At 40.7% G+C, this 18,625-nt stretch overlaps 1 protein-coding gene across 3 annotated transcripts in view; it reads right to left on the minus strand.

Annotated features, from left to right (window-relative positions):
* The window catches only part of PTPRB (protein tyrosine phosphatase receptor type B), a 77,360-nt gene that overhangs the window by 47,699 nt on the left and 11,036 nt on the right, over nt 1-18,625 (minus strand). For 2 of the 3 annotated variants that reach the window (XR_015796415.1, XM_007422935.4), the window contains exons 3-4: nt 11,511-11,752; nt 484-760 (exon numbers count right to left, since the gene is read on the minus strand). Coding sequence is in view for 2 of the 3 variants with exons in the window: in XM_007422935.4 (XP_007422997.1) it covers nt 484-760; nt 11,511-11,752 (519 nt within the window). In the remaining variant the exon portion in view is untranslated. Of the gene's footprint in view, nt 1-483; nt 761-1,456; nt 1,934-11,510; nt 11,753-18,625 lie in introns of those variants that run through there. The other variant, XM_025163204.2, reaches the window with a different exon arrangement.

Raw genomic sequence — 18,625 nt, forward strand, 5'->3', positions numbered from 1 at the left:
GGCCACCCTGGCTGGAGATGCTGGTAATTATAGCTAGACACATCTAGGGGTCAATAGTTTGGGGAAAGCTGATAAGTACTAACTAGGGCAGGGCTAATATAGGTAGGAAAGATTCCCAAAGTAGAATGAATCAACCCTCATAAAAGGAAATATGCTTAGTAAGAAGTTAACAGCTATAGCAATTAGGAACTTCTAATTTGTAAATGAGAATAAAAATAAAGACTACACAGTTAAAATAGCTATTACAAATGTTTTTAAGAGGTTTCAAATCATATTGTTGCATGTAATCTAGCTCTTGAAATCAGTGACCAAACTAAGAATGGAGAGGTGGTGTTTAAGGAACCTTTTACATTAATTTCATGTTACGTAATAATCCCTACAAATTCAGGAGTAGCATGAGGGTGAAACTAGGAGAGATCAGGTTTTTTCTCAGTTTCTAAGCATCCCCCAAATGATCAGCCAACCTGTACCTGTCATTCATACCTGTCTGCAGGGTGATATTGCTAGTTTCTCCATCAGAGAGAGAAACAATCTTGAGCAAGTACAAGGTCCCAGCTTCCAAGCCATTGAAGTCACACTCATAGGAACCATTGTGCTTCTGGATGGGCTGGCAATCCCTGGATGAAGCCTTGCTGGAGCTACAGGTTACACTGAAGTTACAGAGGTTGCCCGAACTGTTCCATCTGAGATAAATTGACTGGCTGGAGACCTTCCATTCTGTCTGGTTGATGGTGCATTTGACTGGAGCTCCTAGGCCGCTCTAGGGAACAATGAGAAACAGCACATGCCTTTTAGGAGTAAATGCTCTCTTCCTGATTTACCCTCACCTAAGAGAACTGGGCAAAATCTAAGGTCCTTGCATTTTCAACACATCATCCTGAAATAGTTCACAGTTTTGAGGGAAGCTGTATGAACACCCTTCTCTGTATTAATTAATCCAGAAAAATGTGCAAAATCCAAGCCATGGAACAGAACTATCACTTTTCCTAGGTGTGTCTGTACATGGGTGTGCAGGCAGGTGTGAGTCTACCTCTTTAACACAAGGGCTGCAAAATTACAGACGGTCCCTAAATGGCAGCTAAGAGGAGTTGTTGCATATTCCCGACCGCCCGGATTTTTGCAGCCCGGATATGGGAGTCCCATTCTTCTCACTTTAGGGTGCCTAAAGCCGCGGACGAAGGGAAGGTATGACCCACGATCTTCCCGAAATAATGACCCAGCACTCAATCCCTTTGAAAGACCGCCTTCGGTGCTCAGAGTTTCCACCGTCGAAAGTTCACTTCACTTCCACCTGCTTGGTACGGTGAGGCGGAGGGCGCAGTCATGGGAAGCAGTTAGAAAGAACTGATAGGAAAAGGAAGAGCCAGCGCGGGAGGAGGGAGCAAGACGGCAAGGGGGATGCGCGCCCTACCTGGCCAGCCCCCTCCTCGGCCCCTCGCGCGTGCCTCTCACCCACCTTGAGAAGGGCCAGCGCCAGAATCCACCAAGAGCCTCCCGCTCCACATCTCAGCCTTGCCATCCGTTTGGATCTGCAAGGCTGGGGGCGAGGAACCTCTTTTTGCCCCGCCGGCGGCGGCGGCGGCGGCGGCGGCGGGTGGCTTCCCCCGTGCCCGAGGGGTCGAGAGACGCAGCAGCCCACGGCGGCCCTCTAGTGGCCAGCTTGACCCTTGCAGGCTGTCCGGAGGCTCCTGGGAAGTTTCCCGCGGGCCGGATTGTAGCCCGCGGCGGATTGCAGGCGCGGCGTGGACGCTGCCATTCTCACCCGGCCCTTGCCAGGCGCCTCGGACCTCCGACTCCGAGCCTTCTTCTAGTCTCCGCCAGCCGCCACCTTTCGCCCGAACTTTCCCTTTCCGCGCTGGTTCTCCGCTGCTCCCGGAGCCCGGGCGCTCTGCCTCGCTCTTACCTACCCGTCCTATCACCGCCCCCCCTTCCTCCTCCTCCTCCGCCGCCGCCGCAAGCAATTCCACCCCTCCCTTTTTCCTTCCTTCCTCCTTCCCTCCCTCGTCTGGGACTTCTTTCCCAGGGCTATTTCTGACACTGGATGGAAGAGGAGATGATTTCCTTCAGGCGTTTCTCCTCCCCTTGGAATGTCCTATGCAAATCTCTTGGCTTCGCACTTAACTCAGTTTTAGCTCGGCTTGTCCGAGTCACTTGCCCTCTCCACTTTCCCGGCCTCTGGGCGTCTTATTTTGGCCACTTCCAGAAGGCAACAGTAACTACTTTCACAGTTTTGGATTGGATACGCAGCGTTAGGCTAAAGCGAAGGTTGAAGTTGATCAGATTCAAGAAAATACACCTTTCTTCCCGCTATTGCCTTTTAATAAGGGCCACGCCTGACCAAGCGACCTGAGCAGAGGCTAGAAGGATTTTCTAACCCGAATCACAACTGCACATTATGGGTCCCGCAGAAGGCCAGGGTGGTGGAGAACCCCAAAACAACAGTGTCGGCAAAGCTGGGCTGTTGGAAGATTTCAGTGCCTTTCAGAGCCGAGGTAGTAGCCATTTTTCCCTAACAAACTTTTGTAGCTTTTTTTTGGTCTTGTTCAAAAAAAACAAAACAGGACTCGCAAATTTCCTTCTTGCTATCTTAGCAGAGTAAATCAGTAATCAGCATAGAGCAGTTACTTTTCTTCTCCACAATCAATATAGCCTCTCCCATCTTGAATATCATATCAAGCACAACCTTATGTTCACAATAATCAGTTCTGTGGAAAAAGGAAAAACGTTAACATGGAAAATGACTAATTTATTTTACTTTTTTCTTCCATCAGCATCAGCTTTAAAGGAACTATCATTCTGTCCCCAAGTAAATTTCCATTAGAAATATACATAATTAAAAGCAAATAGATGGGCTTGTTCTTGGAGAATGGTGTTAACAAATTATTTTTAACATAGAAAAAAAGAATAACTTTTTGTTTGTAAAAAAAAAAGGAGAGAGAGAGAGATGGAGTCCCTGCAGGATTTCAGATTCTAACTTCTACTAGGAACCACTGCCTATTTCCTATTTCAGCTTATAAATAGACAACCTGTAAGTACTACAACAAGCCTCAGCAGCTCATAAAACCATTCAGAACTGGTCTGAAGAGAACCCTTCTAACTATACAGCATTTATACAAATCCTTAAAAAGTTTATTCAAGGGTTGTGAAATCACTCCTTTTGTCTGATACCTGAAATTTTCTTCAAATCTACCATTCCTCAGTTTCATTTTTATGAAAATAAAAAAAAAATCTAAGCACTTTTTAAATTAATTTGCCTTGACAGCAAAGTCTATTTTCCTGTGAGTTATCAGCAAGTCAAATCTCATCAACATAAAAGTGCTTGCTTCAATAGTTTTTCACTCATATTGTAACTAATTCCCCATTTTTAGATACATTCTTAAGAGCAGATTTGAGCCATCCTTTTGGGGTTCTTTGCTTGAATTTTCATCACCCAAATAATCTGTGTGCCTTAGTGCTGATTCAGTTTGTATTGGAGCTCTGAGATTTGAAGAGGTCATGATTCCATCTGAATGTATAATTTGAGGCAAACTTAAATTCAAAACAGTTTGAGAGTAAAAAAATTATCCATGGCCTATACTGGGGAAGCATAAAGATGCTTGCAGCTGCTTCACTGTGAGGAAAATAGAATATAAACAACAAGGATGATAGAACTTTCACACATTAACCCCAGCGTGTTTCAGCTTGGTACTTCCAAGGATTCCACCACAATTTTTTTTTAAATATTCCCATGAACCTCTTTTCAAGACAGAGATAGCACCTCCAGATTATCCAGCAAAGAGCTTATGTGCTGAGCCAATGCAGAAGATGTTCTACATCAAACTAGAAATAATTCTCAAAAACTGATTGAAAGTGATCTGTCCACTTGCTTTTCGGAGGTGTTAAACTTCCTATGATAATAAAGAAGGCCTATGGGCATGCTCTTACGAGATGGTGTAACTTTGCTACTTCCAATTTTGTGGATACCAGCAGAATGGACAGACCTGGCAAACTTGGCCCTTCCTGGGAAGAGCTCCCTCATCACACTCTTTAATAGGATGCCAAGCTGGCTAGGACAGACTGATAAAACTTGCCCTGTTCTGGACAAGGCCTAATTCTGTCAGATCTCTTGCTCCCTGGCTACTGCTAGATAACAAAGGAGGCATAAGCAAGCAACTGAAATACAACAGAGATTAGAAGGTCACAGAGGAGGAGGCTAGTACAGAGAGAAGGGCATTCACCACTTTCCTACCATTCCCATGGTTTTTATTTTACTGTTTATCTTGCACTAGTGAATAGACAGTTCAAGGTGTCTGTAAGATGGACAATTGGAAGAGAGAATATAATTTAAGCAGGACTTGATGTTAGCAAGGCTGAAGGAAGGTGAATAGGACTCAGCTTGTGGAATGATCTAATGCCAGTGATCTAAGACCTGCTGGGCTGTTGGAGAAGACTACCTAGGTTTTGGATGACCAAAAGGTCAGACAACTGGGGAGAAATGGCAATTGGGATGACAGTGCTGTTGGGGTTCAAGTGGCAGCGATTGCCAAACTGTGGCCACAATGGCAGCAGCACCATTGGAGCTATGGCCACCACTATTGGCTTCTGATCTCTCTTTCACCTGGACCAGACATAGAGACTCCTGTAAGGTGGCCTATTAGCAGTGGGTTGAAGGGTGGGTCATATAAGTGTCTGAGAGTTGGACAGGGTCCCTAAGAGAATGTAACCAAGTGGGACATGGTATTATAAGGTTGTATTAGTCATCTAGTGGATAACCTTTGTCAGAACCTGGATGGGAAGTGTGCCTGGCCTGGTTTTTTCAGATTTCTTGGCAGCTTTTGATATTAATCATGGTATCCTTCTGCTGGCATGTGCCATTTTGCAGTTGTTCCACTTCCTGCTTAGTGGATGGTTCCAGTTAATTATCACGGGGGAGGAGAGATTGGGCTGGTGGCTGCTGTCATGTGGGATGCCACAGAGGTTGCTCTTCTCTCTCCTACTATGTATCATCTACATGGAACCACTGGGAGAGATCACCTCATCATTTGGTGTTCATTATTGTCAAATTGCTGATGATACACAGCTTTACTTCACTACCCCAAGCCCAGCTGGTGGTACCACTGAAGTCTTGTCCTGGTGCCCAGAGTCTGTGTGGGGCTAGATGGAAGATAACAGGCTGCAATTGAATCCCAGCAAAATGGAGTTACTGTTTGTTGAGGCTCTCTATCTGCTCCAGTGGTACCTCTTGATGGGGAAGTACTACCCCTGAAGGAGCAGGTCCATGACTAAGGGGTCCTGCTGGAACAGCAAGTGGAGGCTATGACCAGAGGGGCTTCAGTTGGTGTACTAGTTGTGACCTTACCTGGGGTGAGAGGATTTTGCTACAGTGACTCGTGCCCTCTTTAAACCCACTTGGACTACTGCAACACATGGGCATTGAAAGACCACTTGAAAGATTCAGTTGGTTCTATGTGCTGTTGTCTCTGTGCTAGTCAGCACTTTACATTTGTGCTGCAGACTTGTGCTGGTTACCAGTATGCTGGCTACCAGTATGCTGGTACAGTATGCTGGTAACAATTTAAAGTGCTGGTTTTAAACTTTAAAGGTCTTTATGGCTTAGCACCAAGCAACCTTCAGGACTGTATTTTCCTGCTAGAGTTGGCTCAACCAGTTTGATGGTGCTGTAAAAAGCTGCTGGTTATTTCCCACTTTTGGGAGATGAAGAGGCCAAGGCTTGAAGGCGCTGCTTTTCAGTAGCAGCACTAGTCTTCTGGAATGGCCTCCCAGTACAAATGATTTATAATAAATACATTTAAAAGGAGTAATGTTTTGGCCAGTACCTATAAGAGTTAGCCTGGAACTCATTCATTCACTGTTTAGAAACTTAAATCTGCCTCAATCATACAGAATTTAAAAGTAAGTTTTGACCCAAGGGTGCATGCCAATTTGACCTAAGAGTATGTCCTGGACTGGTCATCCGTGAGCCCAGAGTGTTGATAGCTAATCCAGACTCTCAGTTGCCTTGGCAAGACCATCACAGAAGTATAATATTCTGAGCGTAATTAAGGCTTGGGGTTGTACTAATTAAAGAAGAAGTTGGAGCTGAGAAAGTAAATGTATACTGACCTTGCCACCCCAAAAGACCAGTGAAAAGCAGAATGTTTAATGAAGCAATTAGATTCATTAGACAGCATTCAACCTCTGCCCCTCAGCATTTTCAACATATGGAAATTGTAAAATACTATATTGTCTGGAAATCCACAGAAACAGCAGAAATCCCTTGGATCTGTGTAGTCCTTCACAAGGCTATGAAGTATTTTTCAGCCACTTGATTCAGTTTGCTGAATCAAAGGGGGTCTCTGTTTTGACTCCCAAATCTATTTCAATGGGATATTTCACTTAAATTTTGATAGACTGGACTATCCTTCGAAGCTTTGCAGGTCTGTAATGAATATTGTGGTATTTGCTGTAACTGTAGTTCAGCCTTGCTCCAAATCATTTATTTAGGCCATTGATTTCCTTCTGGCGCCACGACTGCCTATGTATTTTTGCCATCTGTTTCCTCTTCTTTATCCAGTTATTTATCCATAAGAAGTGTCATTCATTCAGGGTACTTTCTAAGTGGTTGAAATGCGTAATGTTTACTGGATCATTCCTTCTCTACATGTCATAAATACCCCAAAGAATTCTAAAACCTGAAGAAGGGCTACTTCCCTCAGAAGGACTCACTGGCCCTACTCATTGGCAGTTGATCCCGTATCCCCCAAGGTACTATATGGCTTGGGAAGCTGGGTTGATCAATTTTCCGAACTCATGCTCCAGAGAAAATATTGTGAGGGTAGTATGCAACATGTCCTCCTGAGCTGCAGGATGGGTGGCTTCTCATTGGTGAAACCTCACCCTATCTCAACATTTCCCATTCCTTCCTGAAGTCAAGGTAGTCTGTTGTCTTGGCTCCCCGCTCCCCACCAAAAAAATGCCTCAGGAGTATCCAGAAATGAAGCTTTGTTGTTCTGCCAATGAAACTTTTTTTTTTTCTCACTGAAAGAAAATGCAGTGAGGAAATGAGAATAGAAGGGTGGAACATGGGCTGGAATACCATTTTTTTTTACTCTTCTATTGGCCAGCTGGATGGATCTTCTTCTTCCCACTTCCTCTTCAACTGAAGCCATGAGAACATTCCCACAGTGGCAGGATGTCTAAGGTTAGTGGGGTGAAGCCAGTGTCTGACAGTAAGTGCCCATAGTGATTCTTCATTAGTAACAATACAGTCCTAAATGCTTCATAATTATTCAGAAATAAATTCTACAGAATTCAGTGCAATTTGCTTCTAATCAAGTATGAATGAAATTGTATTATCAGGCTTCTTCAAAAAACTTAAATGTGAGAAGCATTATAAAAGTTAGAATAAGCTTTATGTAGCTGAGATAGGTGGCTAATGGTTTGCAACTTCCTGGCTGCTCTTTAATCCCATTTAAAATTTTACTTTCACTCCACTGGTAAGATTGATTTTAAAGATAAAATATAATTAAAAATCAATATGGCCATGGCTATATTTTTAGCAAACTTTTCAATCCTAAAAAGGTATTGTTCTTTCTCTTTGCCAGTGAAAAGAAAATTCTGTAGGTAAAGATGAAGATCCATCTCACAAGCCACCTCCTAATCGATGTGAAAACGTCCATCACCCTTGCTTCTCTCTCATTAATGCTCGGTGATATCAAAAAGGGGGACATACCTGAGATGGAATTAGAAAGGTTTGGGGCATGCAGAAGATCCCTAACCTTCCATTCTATGAACAACCTCCTAGACTGACAGCAAAGCATACAGCTGGAACAGGTTCTTATTTCATCCTCCCTTTCACCCCGTGTACACCTTATATCTCACAATAGAAGTCTGAAAGGTCTTGAAATCCGGCAAATACTTCCACAATAGCATCCCTTTCCTCTGCTCTACTTGGACTGCAGTATTCCAGAGATTTGGGGTATATTGTACATTACTTACACATACTGATTTTTTATTTATTTTAATTGATTTGTCAAGCAGCCCTAGAAATCATTTTTGTCCATTTGTTTAGTTTCATATGGTTAGTTCAGTCTTACAGCATTATATCAGCTGATACAGATTTGTATCCTTGGTCTTCAAAATGGCACAGATGAGAGTACGTGATTATAGGAATCGTATTCAGAAAAAATAGACAGACAGAAAACAAGTCAGAGACACTAGTGTAAAGTCTGAAATGGCCCTGAAGAATTAAACATTAATCTTACTCCCCCCCCCCAAATCAAAATGTACATAGGAACATAAGAGGAACTATGGAAAATTGACTAGTAGTCAGAGTAGAAACTAAACACTAAAGATAGTACTGATTTGTCATGGTAAACACTGAATTCTGCCAGGGGTGCTGACCCACAGATGCCTGGGTATGAGATTCTACTTGTGAGGTTGGGCCTTAAGGATCAGATGGGAGTTTTGCTAGTGTACAAGCCTCCTTCCCCACTCTGCATGAGGGCATACAGACATATGCTGCTGGAGGACTTCAATCTGCCATCCTTGGGGGCAGACTCAGAGGCAATGTGGGAGTTCATGACAACCATGGATCTGGCCCAGCTTGTCAGAGGCCCAAATGTTAGGGGAGCCATGCATTGGATCTCTCTTGGAGTTGTAGCTACATGATCTACAGTTGGGGATATTGCCATCTGTCCCTTGATATGGACAGATCACTACCTAGTGAACCTGGATTTTACCATAGCATCCCCCCCCCCCACAGTGAAGTGGGGCCCATTTGATAGGCCCACCCCAGTCACCAATGGAGAATATTGGGAGGGAGCTTGGGTTTGTTCCTGAGGTTTTGATACACAGTTCAACTGAAGCCTTGGTTGCCATCTGGAACAAACGGGTAGCAGCGGTTTTAAATTGGATCATGCCTATACACACTTTCTTTGTGTGCAGATCCTGGAATGCCCCTGGTTTTCAGAGGATGAAATGACAGAAGAGGGACCTGGAGCTCTGCTGGTGGAAAACTAGGAGCAAATCTGAGCAGATGCAGGTAAGAGCCTTTGTTATAACCTACTTTGTGGTGATAAGGGCAGAGAAAAAGGCTTATTTCTCTATCCTAATCATGACCCCCTAGTGTCAGCCAGAGGCTCTGTTCAAGGTGACCCATTCTTTTCTAGCTCAGGAGGGATCACTGGGCTACCTGTGGGGTCATTGTGAGGACTAGTTGATATCCTGGTGGATAAAGTCACTCAGATTCGCTCTGAATTGGACTCTAGCTGGGTAGTTAGTCCTGAGGAAGTGGTCAGGGTCCTCAAAGTTGTAAGTGCAGACATCTGTATAACAGATCGATGCCTTTCCTGGTTGGTTAAGGTCTAGTTGGTGTTGGTGAGAGAGGAGTGCTTAAGCCCTATGTCCCTGCTTTGTGGTTCTACCCTATACCCTCTCCTTTTTAATATCTACATGAAGCTGCTGGGTAAGGTCATCTGTTGGTATGGGGAGTAGTATCATAAATGTGCTGATGATACCCAGTTCTATATCTTTGCCCCTAGCTGCCAAGTGAAGAGGTTGTGTCAAGTGATCGAAAGGTCTGGTGTAAAGTGGAAAAATACCTGGATATATCCCCAAGAACAGGTTCCAGTCTGTTTTTGACAGTTGTTGAGAGTTGGGCAGCATACAAGTTTAATAAATCCTTCCCCCACCCTCCTCCTCCTTTCCCAAGGTTTCCTAGCTTTTTAAAAAGAACTACTAATCTCTCTCTCTCTCTTTAATAAGGAGGAAATGGGCATTGCATAGTTTTTCTCATAGCTTCAAAGAGCGAGCTATAGATTTGCAACCCAAGGTTGCTCTAAAGCAAATATTTTTAAAAATGCAAAGCAAGTACTCTTGTGTCTTGAAAATAGGTTGGCTTCAATCAGATATAACAGCAGCATCAAGGTTTTCATTATGTGTATGAAGAAATGTTGTTGTTCATGATAATACATTGCATTTAATACAGTCCAATATGTGTTCATAAATACTGAAAACAAATTGCTTCCTAAGAGATGGATAGTTAGATGGATATTTATTTTGCAAATAGTCAAAAGCAAGAGAGAGAGAGAGAGAGAGAGAGAAATGTAGTATCATGATCCATCAGAAACCCACAAAATGAGAGGGGAGCAGAGTATCTGTTTGTGGGAGGAGGAAAAGAGAGAGGTAGTTTAACACATTATGCAGAAGTCTTATCCTTCATTAACACCTGAGACTTGTATGTGTACCCTTTACCTAATAATTTTCCCAAAACAGTGATAATAGGCTAATGCTGGCTTTCTAACACACTTTGAGCAGTGGTAAACCAAGAATGAATTCTACTCTAGGCTTATCTTCCAGTTTTCTGAGCAGTCACTTCTGGACTGCCAAGTGGAGTAGCAGTCATTGTTCTCCTGCTCATACAATTCAACATAGCTATAGTATGATATTAATATGACACATGAGAAACCTGTGACCAAACCCTGAGCATGAATTCAACTTACCTCCATACTGCTCTTTGATTATTATTGCCTCTCTAGGGATATCAGTGATGGCTGCAAGCAAACTAAGGGTCCAGACCAACATCTCCCAAATATGATGCCCTCCACATTTATGTATTTATTGATTTAATTTATAGGCCACCCAACTCCCAAATGACTCTGGGCAGCTTATACCTAACAGCCAACTTATTAAAAGAAAAATACAACAGATTGGAAGAGCAAAGAAGCCAAACCATTTTTTCCCGAAGTTCCTCAGAAACCTAAGGGATGTCCCAGGGCAATCCAGTTTAAGACCCAGCCACCCACCCATTCCAGACTGCAAACTGGGCCTCAGCTGAACTACCCACCAAACCCTCATGGAATGCCCAAGCTCCCTCTGAATCCCAACCAGGTCCATCAGTTACCTGCCATCTAATAGGCTGTATCCCACTGAGGGTGGGATGGCACCAGTAAGCTGCAAATCAATCAGTGATCAGTGAAAGTGTTCCAGCCATGGCAACAGACTAATAGCTATGTCCTCCAAAACCAGATCATATCTCAACTGCCCTGGGATAAAAATCAGGTCTAATGTGTAACCTCTAGTCTCCATCATGCTCCTGATGAACTGGGACAGTTCCATGGCCATGAACTCCTGAGCTGTCCCAGATTCAATGTTGCTGGGTGGCAGATTGAAGTCCCAAGAACCATAAGCCTTGGGGTCTAAGCCACCAGCCCAGCAATGGAATCCACCAGCTCATGCTTGGCAGCAGGGAGGGCGATACAACAGCAACAATCTCATTTGTTCCCTAGAGTCCTACTTCAATCAGAGAGTCTCACACCCAGTTATCTGTGGGGCAAGAGCCTCTGGAAGCTCCTAACGACTTGTGGATGACAACATTGTACTACAATTCACATCAATGCCAGTTATCAGAACCAATGGGCTATTTATCACAAGTTTGGAATAATATTTTGGATAATAGCCCTGTTGTTTCTTTTTTATTCCAAGATATAGTTGAGGAAAGGGAAGCTGTTCCAGTTAATAAATTATCTTACCTGCTTTGTAGTGCTAGAGAAATGTTGGGTAGTTGTAGGAATCCAGGGTTTTTCTGTCGCTTCAAATAAATTATGGTTAAGACTGAATTTGCCCATGGTTTTATAGTTGCTTTCTGTAACATTTCTGATGAAAATCACTGTATTGCTACTGCCAAGAAAATTCTGTGGACTGCGTGTTACAGGATTAAAGGGAAGGGATGGGTTTTTAGTGCTGTGAGCCAATGGTTCAGCATCTTGGAAATCTAGGAGGAATAAAAGTAGATAAAATGAGGGCTAAACATACATGGAAATAGTGTGATATGCTAATCACATCATAACTGTAAACATGAATAGCGTTAAATGGTTTGCAGTTTTACAATAATAGCTGATTACATAGTCTTTTAACTGAGAAAAAATCTGTTTGAAAGTATAATTATATTTAGAGCTGGAGTTGATAAGATGATATCCACACTGTTCTCTGATGTTAGTTTTCTAAGGGAACCCCTGCGATGGCCATTTCTGTAGGTACATTCATGATTATTCCTAACTTAGCTCTTTAGTATGTGCATGTGTTTAACTGGTCACTCATATTTTAAAAATCCAAAGCAAAGTTTCTACAGGTTCAGGGCCTGACTTAACCATTTCATATAATAAGCTAATCAGAAAATTCTAAGAACTACCACTGTATCACATTGTACTGTAGAACTCTAGCACTGTACTTGTCCAGTTCAAGCTTAAAGGCAACTTCCAGAAGTGGCCCTAAGAATGGGCAAATTCAAATCTTCCCTTGGGTGCTAAACTGAATGAGACGACAAACTGAGCTTAGTAATATGCTGTTTATAAGTATAAAAATGAACTATCAGTATTTAAACTATGTTGTTTTTCCATTTCCAGCTTATTTGTTTTGGATAAAAAAATTGGAACACAGATTTATTTTGAAGTCAAATTACCAAAGAGTATATTCAATTCACGTTACTTCAGCATTGAATTGACCCAATCTCCTCATTTTACAATATGCATTTCTTAAATAATACATTCCTACTGCATTTAACCTATATTGATGTTTCTCCTGATTTACCCAATGCTCACTTCCATATAACAAAGTGAGCAGAATAACACTCTTATACACAGCCATTTTTGCTTGTTTTATTGTTTATTTTTTAATTTATATTTCAAATTTGTCACTGCCCATCTGACTGTGGTGTGTTTCAAGAAGCACTCATTCCTTAACACAGTTTTAATACTACTTACTTCCTTTGTACCAGCATTTGCATGTGTTAACATTTCTCCATCCATTTCTCATTTCTAGTAAATATTCTATCAAAACACACATTCAGAGCTACTTGCTCTAATTTTTCACTGGTCTTGCAGTCATTCGCTTTATTTCCTTGTCGGACACCACAACCCTTGGTGTTTGAGGCATTACTTTTTTTATGCATACTCTGCAGTGGATCATGCAATGTATCTAATTTGCTGCAAATCCTTTGGGTTCTCTGCCAACATCAAAGCACCACCTGCATAAAAAAGGTCCCCAGCTACTTGTATGCTTATGTCCCCAACAACTATGTATGCTTATGTCCCCTTATGTCCCCCTACTATCCTAGTCATAAACCAACCACCCTAACAATAAGCATTTCTGATACATTTATCCATAATTACATTAGCCAACTATTGGAACATCACACACCCTTCTCTTAATTCCTGTCCTATGTTGAACTAGTCAGTAAGCATTCCATTTATCTTCCTGCATGTTTTACTTCTATCACATACTGCTCTTATATTCAGGAACTATTCTTCAACTCCATATCTATGCAAAACATTGCATGAGTCAAATTTCTGACTTTCACCCATTTTTCAGTGATTTACTGAAGACGAAAAATCAGGTCTGCCTGCCATAAAGTTGCATTGCGCTTCCCAAATTTTGCTCATTGTCATCTCTTGTATTTTTTTGTTCATGATTCTGACAAACCCTTCCAAGGCACACCTAACAAATGAATCCCTTTTCAGTTTTAGCATTCAGTTTTCCAAATTCCAAATTTTGTACAGAGGGACAATAATAGGATTCTTCCAATTATTAGGCACATATGCAGTCCTCACACTCATTAAATCATTAAATTATATCCATGCTTTAATATTTTGTTAATCACACCTGCAGCCTTAACTATTTTTCCATGTTCTCAGAGCATTCCTTTTTATCATTTTTTTTTATTGGATGGTAACATTTGTAGCATTGTCTCAATTCTATTCTGACATAATCAGTATCTTTCCCATTCAAATTTCTAAAATACTCCTGCCAGTATTCTCTAACTTGAGTTTCATCTCATATAATTTCATCCCTTTTATTTTTAAATTTCATTTATCCTGCTGAAGGTTTCAATTTTTTATTTCCATCAAAATTGCTCTACATTTCTTCTGTGTCTTTTAATCTTAATTGTTCTTCACTTTCTTTGAGAGATTAAGCTATCCTCCTTTTCACATTATACTTTCTCTCCCTGCATAATTCTACTTTCACCCTTGTTTCTTTCATGTCTTTCCCTTTCTTCCTTGTGTATCTTTTCCCAAGATCCACTGTTGACACGATAAAAAATGGTGTCCCACATTCACCACTTTGCATTCTCTAAATCCTCTATCAGGATTCCAATCCAAACTATTTCTATTCTCATTCATTCTTGGGTTTCCAAATGGTCCAGTCACTTTTTCTGTACTCTCTCGTTCTCCTACAGTTACCTCACAGAATAATTCCTCCTTCCCCACCCCCAACTGCAAGGATTCAGAATGTTTCATAGTTTTCCGCAAAACTCATCTCTGATTGTTTCATTATCACCATTCACTGCAGCATAATATGCAATTATCACCAACACCTACTTTTATATGTACACACACAACCACCCAGATTGTACTGTCACCATTTCTGACATATTTTAGCCCTTACTTTCAGAATTTAAATGTACACCTTCACTTCCTTGTGTACTATTCTACTCTACAAGATCAGACTATCTTCATTCACACCTATTACGTTCTTCCTCTTTCTTTTAGTTTCATAGACCCATATCTATTCACTAGACCCATATCTATTTATTCATGATTTCATGCTTTTTACCATTTACTCCTTTTACATTTCAAGATGCATATCTTTTATATGCCATGGTCATCACTAGATGGGTCCAATAGATATTAATTTCTGCTGCAAATCATGACTTTGCTCAATGCTAGGATCTATAATATAGAGATTACCTTAAAAGGTAATATCATTGCCCGTATCCCATGAAATGTGAATACACGCAGTATATTGACAAACACTGAGGATACCCAAAATGGCATACTGATTTTTATTCTGTCTTACTCAAAAATAGGAGAAGTCATAATTCAGTGTGGGTATTAATGTCATGTAGCCCACACAGAACAACCAAAACTACAACTGGTTCAGAATGCATATAAAAAATTAGTTAATATCATTACTACGATGAAACGTGTAACATCAGCATTGAAATAATTGATTTGGTTCCCACTTCAATCCTGGGTGCAATTTTAGGTGTCAAGAATTAATCTCTAAAGACCAAATTTGACCTCAGTTATTTGTAGAACTGCCTACTCTTATAAGAATCTTTTCAAGATGCTGAACTCATTTGAGTAAGTTTCAAGTGCCTTTGTTTTAGTTTGGCTAGAACATGGGTCAACAATAATAACAGCTCAGTAAGTGATAGAACTTGTCTAACATCTTGTCTGATTAAAAGTTCTGAAGAACTCAAATGTTCCTTGCTGTGAATTTGAAATAAACTCGTAAAGATGACAGTCATGATGTCAGTTAATTGATCTTGCCACCCATTATTTGCAGCTATTTGGGAGTGGCTTTGGGAAGTTGAGCAGAAGCATGCATCCCATGATAGTTGGTTTCTTCATGCTGATTTAGGAGAGCTGTAAGTACTGTTATTCCTAGGCATTTTGTCCTTCCCAGACTTAAATGAGTTTTGAATGTACTGCTATTTCATATTTCTTGTTCCAGTTGTAACTACTCCTTTAAGTTTAACAACAACTTCTTCTTCTTCTTCTTCTTCTTCTTCTTCTTCTTCTTCTTCTTCTTCTTCTTCTTCTTCTTCTTCTTCTTCTTCTTCTTCTTCTTCTTCTTCTTCTTCATCATCATCATCATCATCATCATCATCATCATCATGACTTCTTTTGAAGCATTTAGATGTAAGGGAAAATGAATACAGACAGACATTGAAGCCTAAATATTTTTCCTGGTCTGTCTATATTATCTGCCATGACTCTCTTGAATTTTAGAGGGAACTTTTCCAGGTGTATCTTGAGATACAAGGTATTGAACCTGCTACTTTCTGCATTCAAAGAATGCGCTCTATTGCTGACAGTCATGAACAAGAAGCAGAAAGGAGATATGGAAGAGAACAATAAGGAAAACTTGTTTTCCTGAGAGTTTAACATTTTCCTGTAGTATCATCTGGAAATATTTGCTTTTCAGATACTTTATTGCTGCAAGCTGTTGTTCTTAAGGTAAATCTTCCATTTTACAGCTCCTATGTTTTTCTGTTAATTGTATTACTTAGCATTTTTTTCAAGTAATATTTCCATCCTTTTTGTGTCAGCTGCTCAGCTGAAACATTAACCATGAATGTATGTTTTCTTCTATAGCATATGTATCTCCAGTTTCCGACAAGTTAGAATAAGAACTGAACATGTGAATGATTTATTAAAGCGACATCTGTACAAAAATCATGATCTTCCATTGTATGTTATATTTAACACATGATTCCCGCCTAGACTTGCAATAACAAATCTAAAAATTTGAAGTCAGAGGTAAATCACAGGTCTTCTTCAGTACCATTAACACCAACAAGTAGTTCTGGACCGGTTCTTATTTCTCCCTATCTTTCTCTGCCATTGATCACGATATGCATGAATATTTTTTCTGCTCTGGATAATATGGCCCTGTGAGGTACTATTTCAGCCTTTCAAAATTTGAGTATTATATCTAGCCCATTCTCAATTGACTGGGAATTCTGGGCATCAGACTCCTAACACATCTGAAGTGTACCATGTTTTGGGACATCACCTTTGGTGTGATGGGCAGCCATATCAATTTGATTAATAAATAAATAAAAATAAATAAAGTCATAAGACAGCATCCACATCTAATGGGTGATATGTGAATAACTTGATTGAAAACAGTATTTTAACTGTAGTGGTGGGGGGGGAAACAGTATTTTTACTGTAGTAGACTAACATGCCCCCTCAGGCCTGGCTGTGCTGCCTCATCACAGCATGTGTTCATTCCTGGGAGAGCACAAGGAATTTATGCCAAGAAAATATAATTCTTGCAGGGTCACCCAAGGTGTGAAGGTCATCCCAGCTTACAAGATAAAGCAAGCATGCACCTATAATGGGCAGGTGTGATATATGAAGATGCTCAAGGTGAATGAATACTTTAGTGACAAATGGCGAAAGCATCAGTTCATACTGTGTGGGAGAAGGCAATAGTAAACCACATCTGTATTTCACAAAGAAAATTACATACATGTAGATAAAAGTGATTGATGATGTAGTGCTGGATGATGGGCCCTTTAAGTTGGATGGCATTCAACTTGAGAAAAAGCTGATACTTTCAAAATATCAATGACATTTATGATGTGCTAGTTTAAAGCCATCTTGCTGCTGATGTTGCCATGCAGGAAAAGAAAAACCAAAGCTACAAAGACAGAATTGCTATGGAACATGGAACACGAAGACAAGAAAGTTCAGCACAGTGAATAATGAAATGAATCTACCACATGTTGACATTTTAGGCATCAGCATATTGAATTGGACACTTTCAGTCAAAACATCATATTGTTTACTGCTCAAGACATGGAAAACAACGAAGAAATGGCACTGCTTTCATAGGAAGGATATAGCAAAGACAGGACTCGGATACAATGCAATCAATGACCAAATAAATAAATCAGACTTTATGGAAAACCCTTTAATATGATGATTGTTTATGCTCCAACCACTAATGCAGAAGAAGAGGAGTTTGATGAGTTTTATGGTCAAGTTCAGTCTGAAACTGGCACAACAACTAAGCAAGATGTGCTGCTTGTGGTTGGAAACTGGAATACCAAATTGGAAATATTAAGGAAGAAAACACTGTTGGACTCTGTGGCCTAGGAAATCAAAATGAAATAGGAAAACAGTTTATTAATTTCTGCCAAAGACCAAGAAACAGAAGAAAGCAAACTGAATGTCAGAACAAAGAGTGGAAGTTGCCAAGAAAGAAGTCAAAGTCAAGAAAGAAAAGATATCAGGAAGGAACTTAAAGAATTTCAGAGAGTTGTTAGGAGCAACAAGAAGCAGTGTTGCAATGATATCTGTAAAGACACTGATGATAGAAACAGACATGGATAAACAAGGAGTCTCCCAAAAGATCTCTGAACTCAAAAGGAAAATCCAACCATGAATTGGTATGCTAAAGGATGCCCACACAGAGGTAGTAACTGATTCATAGAAGACCAAACAAAGATGGAAGGAGTATACTGAAATACTGTGCAGTAGAGATGTCAATATCCAAGATGCCTTAGAACATATTTACAGGAACCCCTAGTACTAGAAGATGAAGTTAGATTAGCACTCAAGACTCCTGAGAATATTATGGATAGCCAAGAATACACACAAATGATCATAGAACAAACAAATCCAGAGTTCTCACTTAAAGCACAAATGGCCAGGCTCAAATTATTATATTTTGAACATACAATGAGAAGACCTAGCTTTCTTGAAAAATCCATAGTGCTGGGAATGATGAAAGGAAAGAGAAAAAGAGGGCAACCAGCAGGTAGGTGGATGGACTCAGTTACGATGGCAGTGGATACACCATTAGAGGAACTGAAGGACCAGGTAGATCATCCTGGAGAAAATTTATCTGTGTTGTCACTAAGAGTCAACACCAACTTGATGGCACATAATCATCAATCAGATCAGTGTTGTCCAAACTTGGCCACTTTAAGATGAGTGGACTTCAACTCCCATGGCTGGCTGGGGAATTCTGGGAGTTGAAGTCCACTCATCTTAAAGTGGCCAAGTTTGGACAACACTGAATCAGATTAACATGGCTATTCATTGGAAAGTATTAACTTTGTGACAGTTAA

Source organism: Python bivittatus, unplaced genomic scaffold, assembly GCF_059951505.1.
Source record: "Python bivittatus isolate LINGU-HERP-01145 unplaced genomic scaffold, Pbiv_v1 ctg000330_np1212, whole genome shotgun sequence".
Classification (NCBI taxonomy): Eukaryota; Metazoa; Chordata; class Lepidosauria; order Squamata; family Pythonidae; genus Python; species Python bivittatus.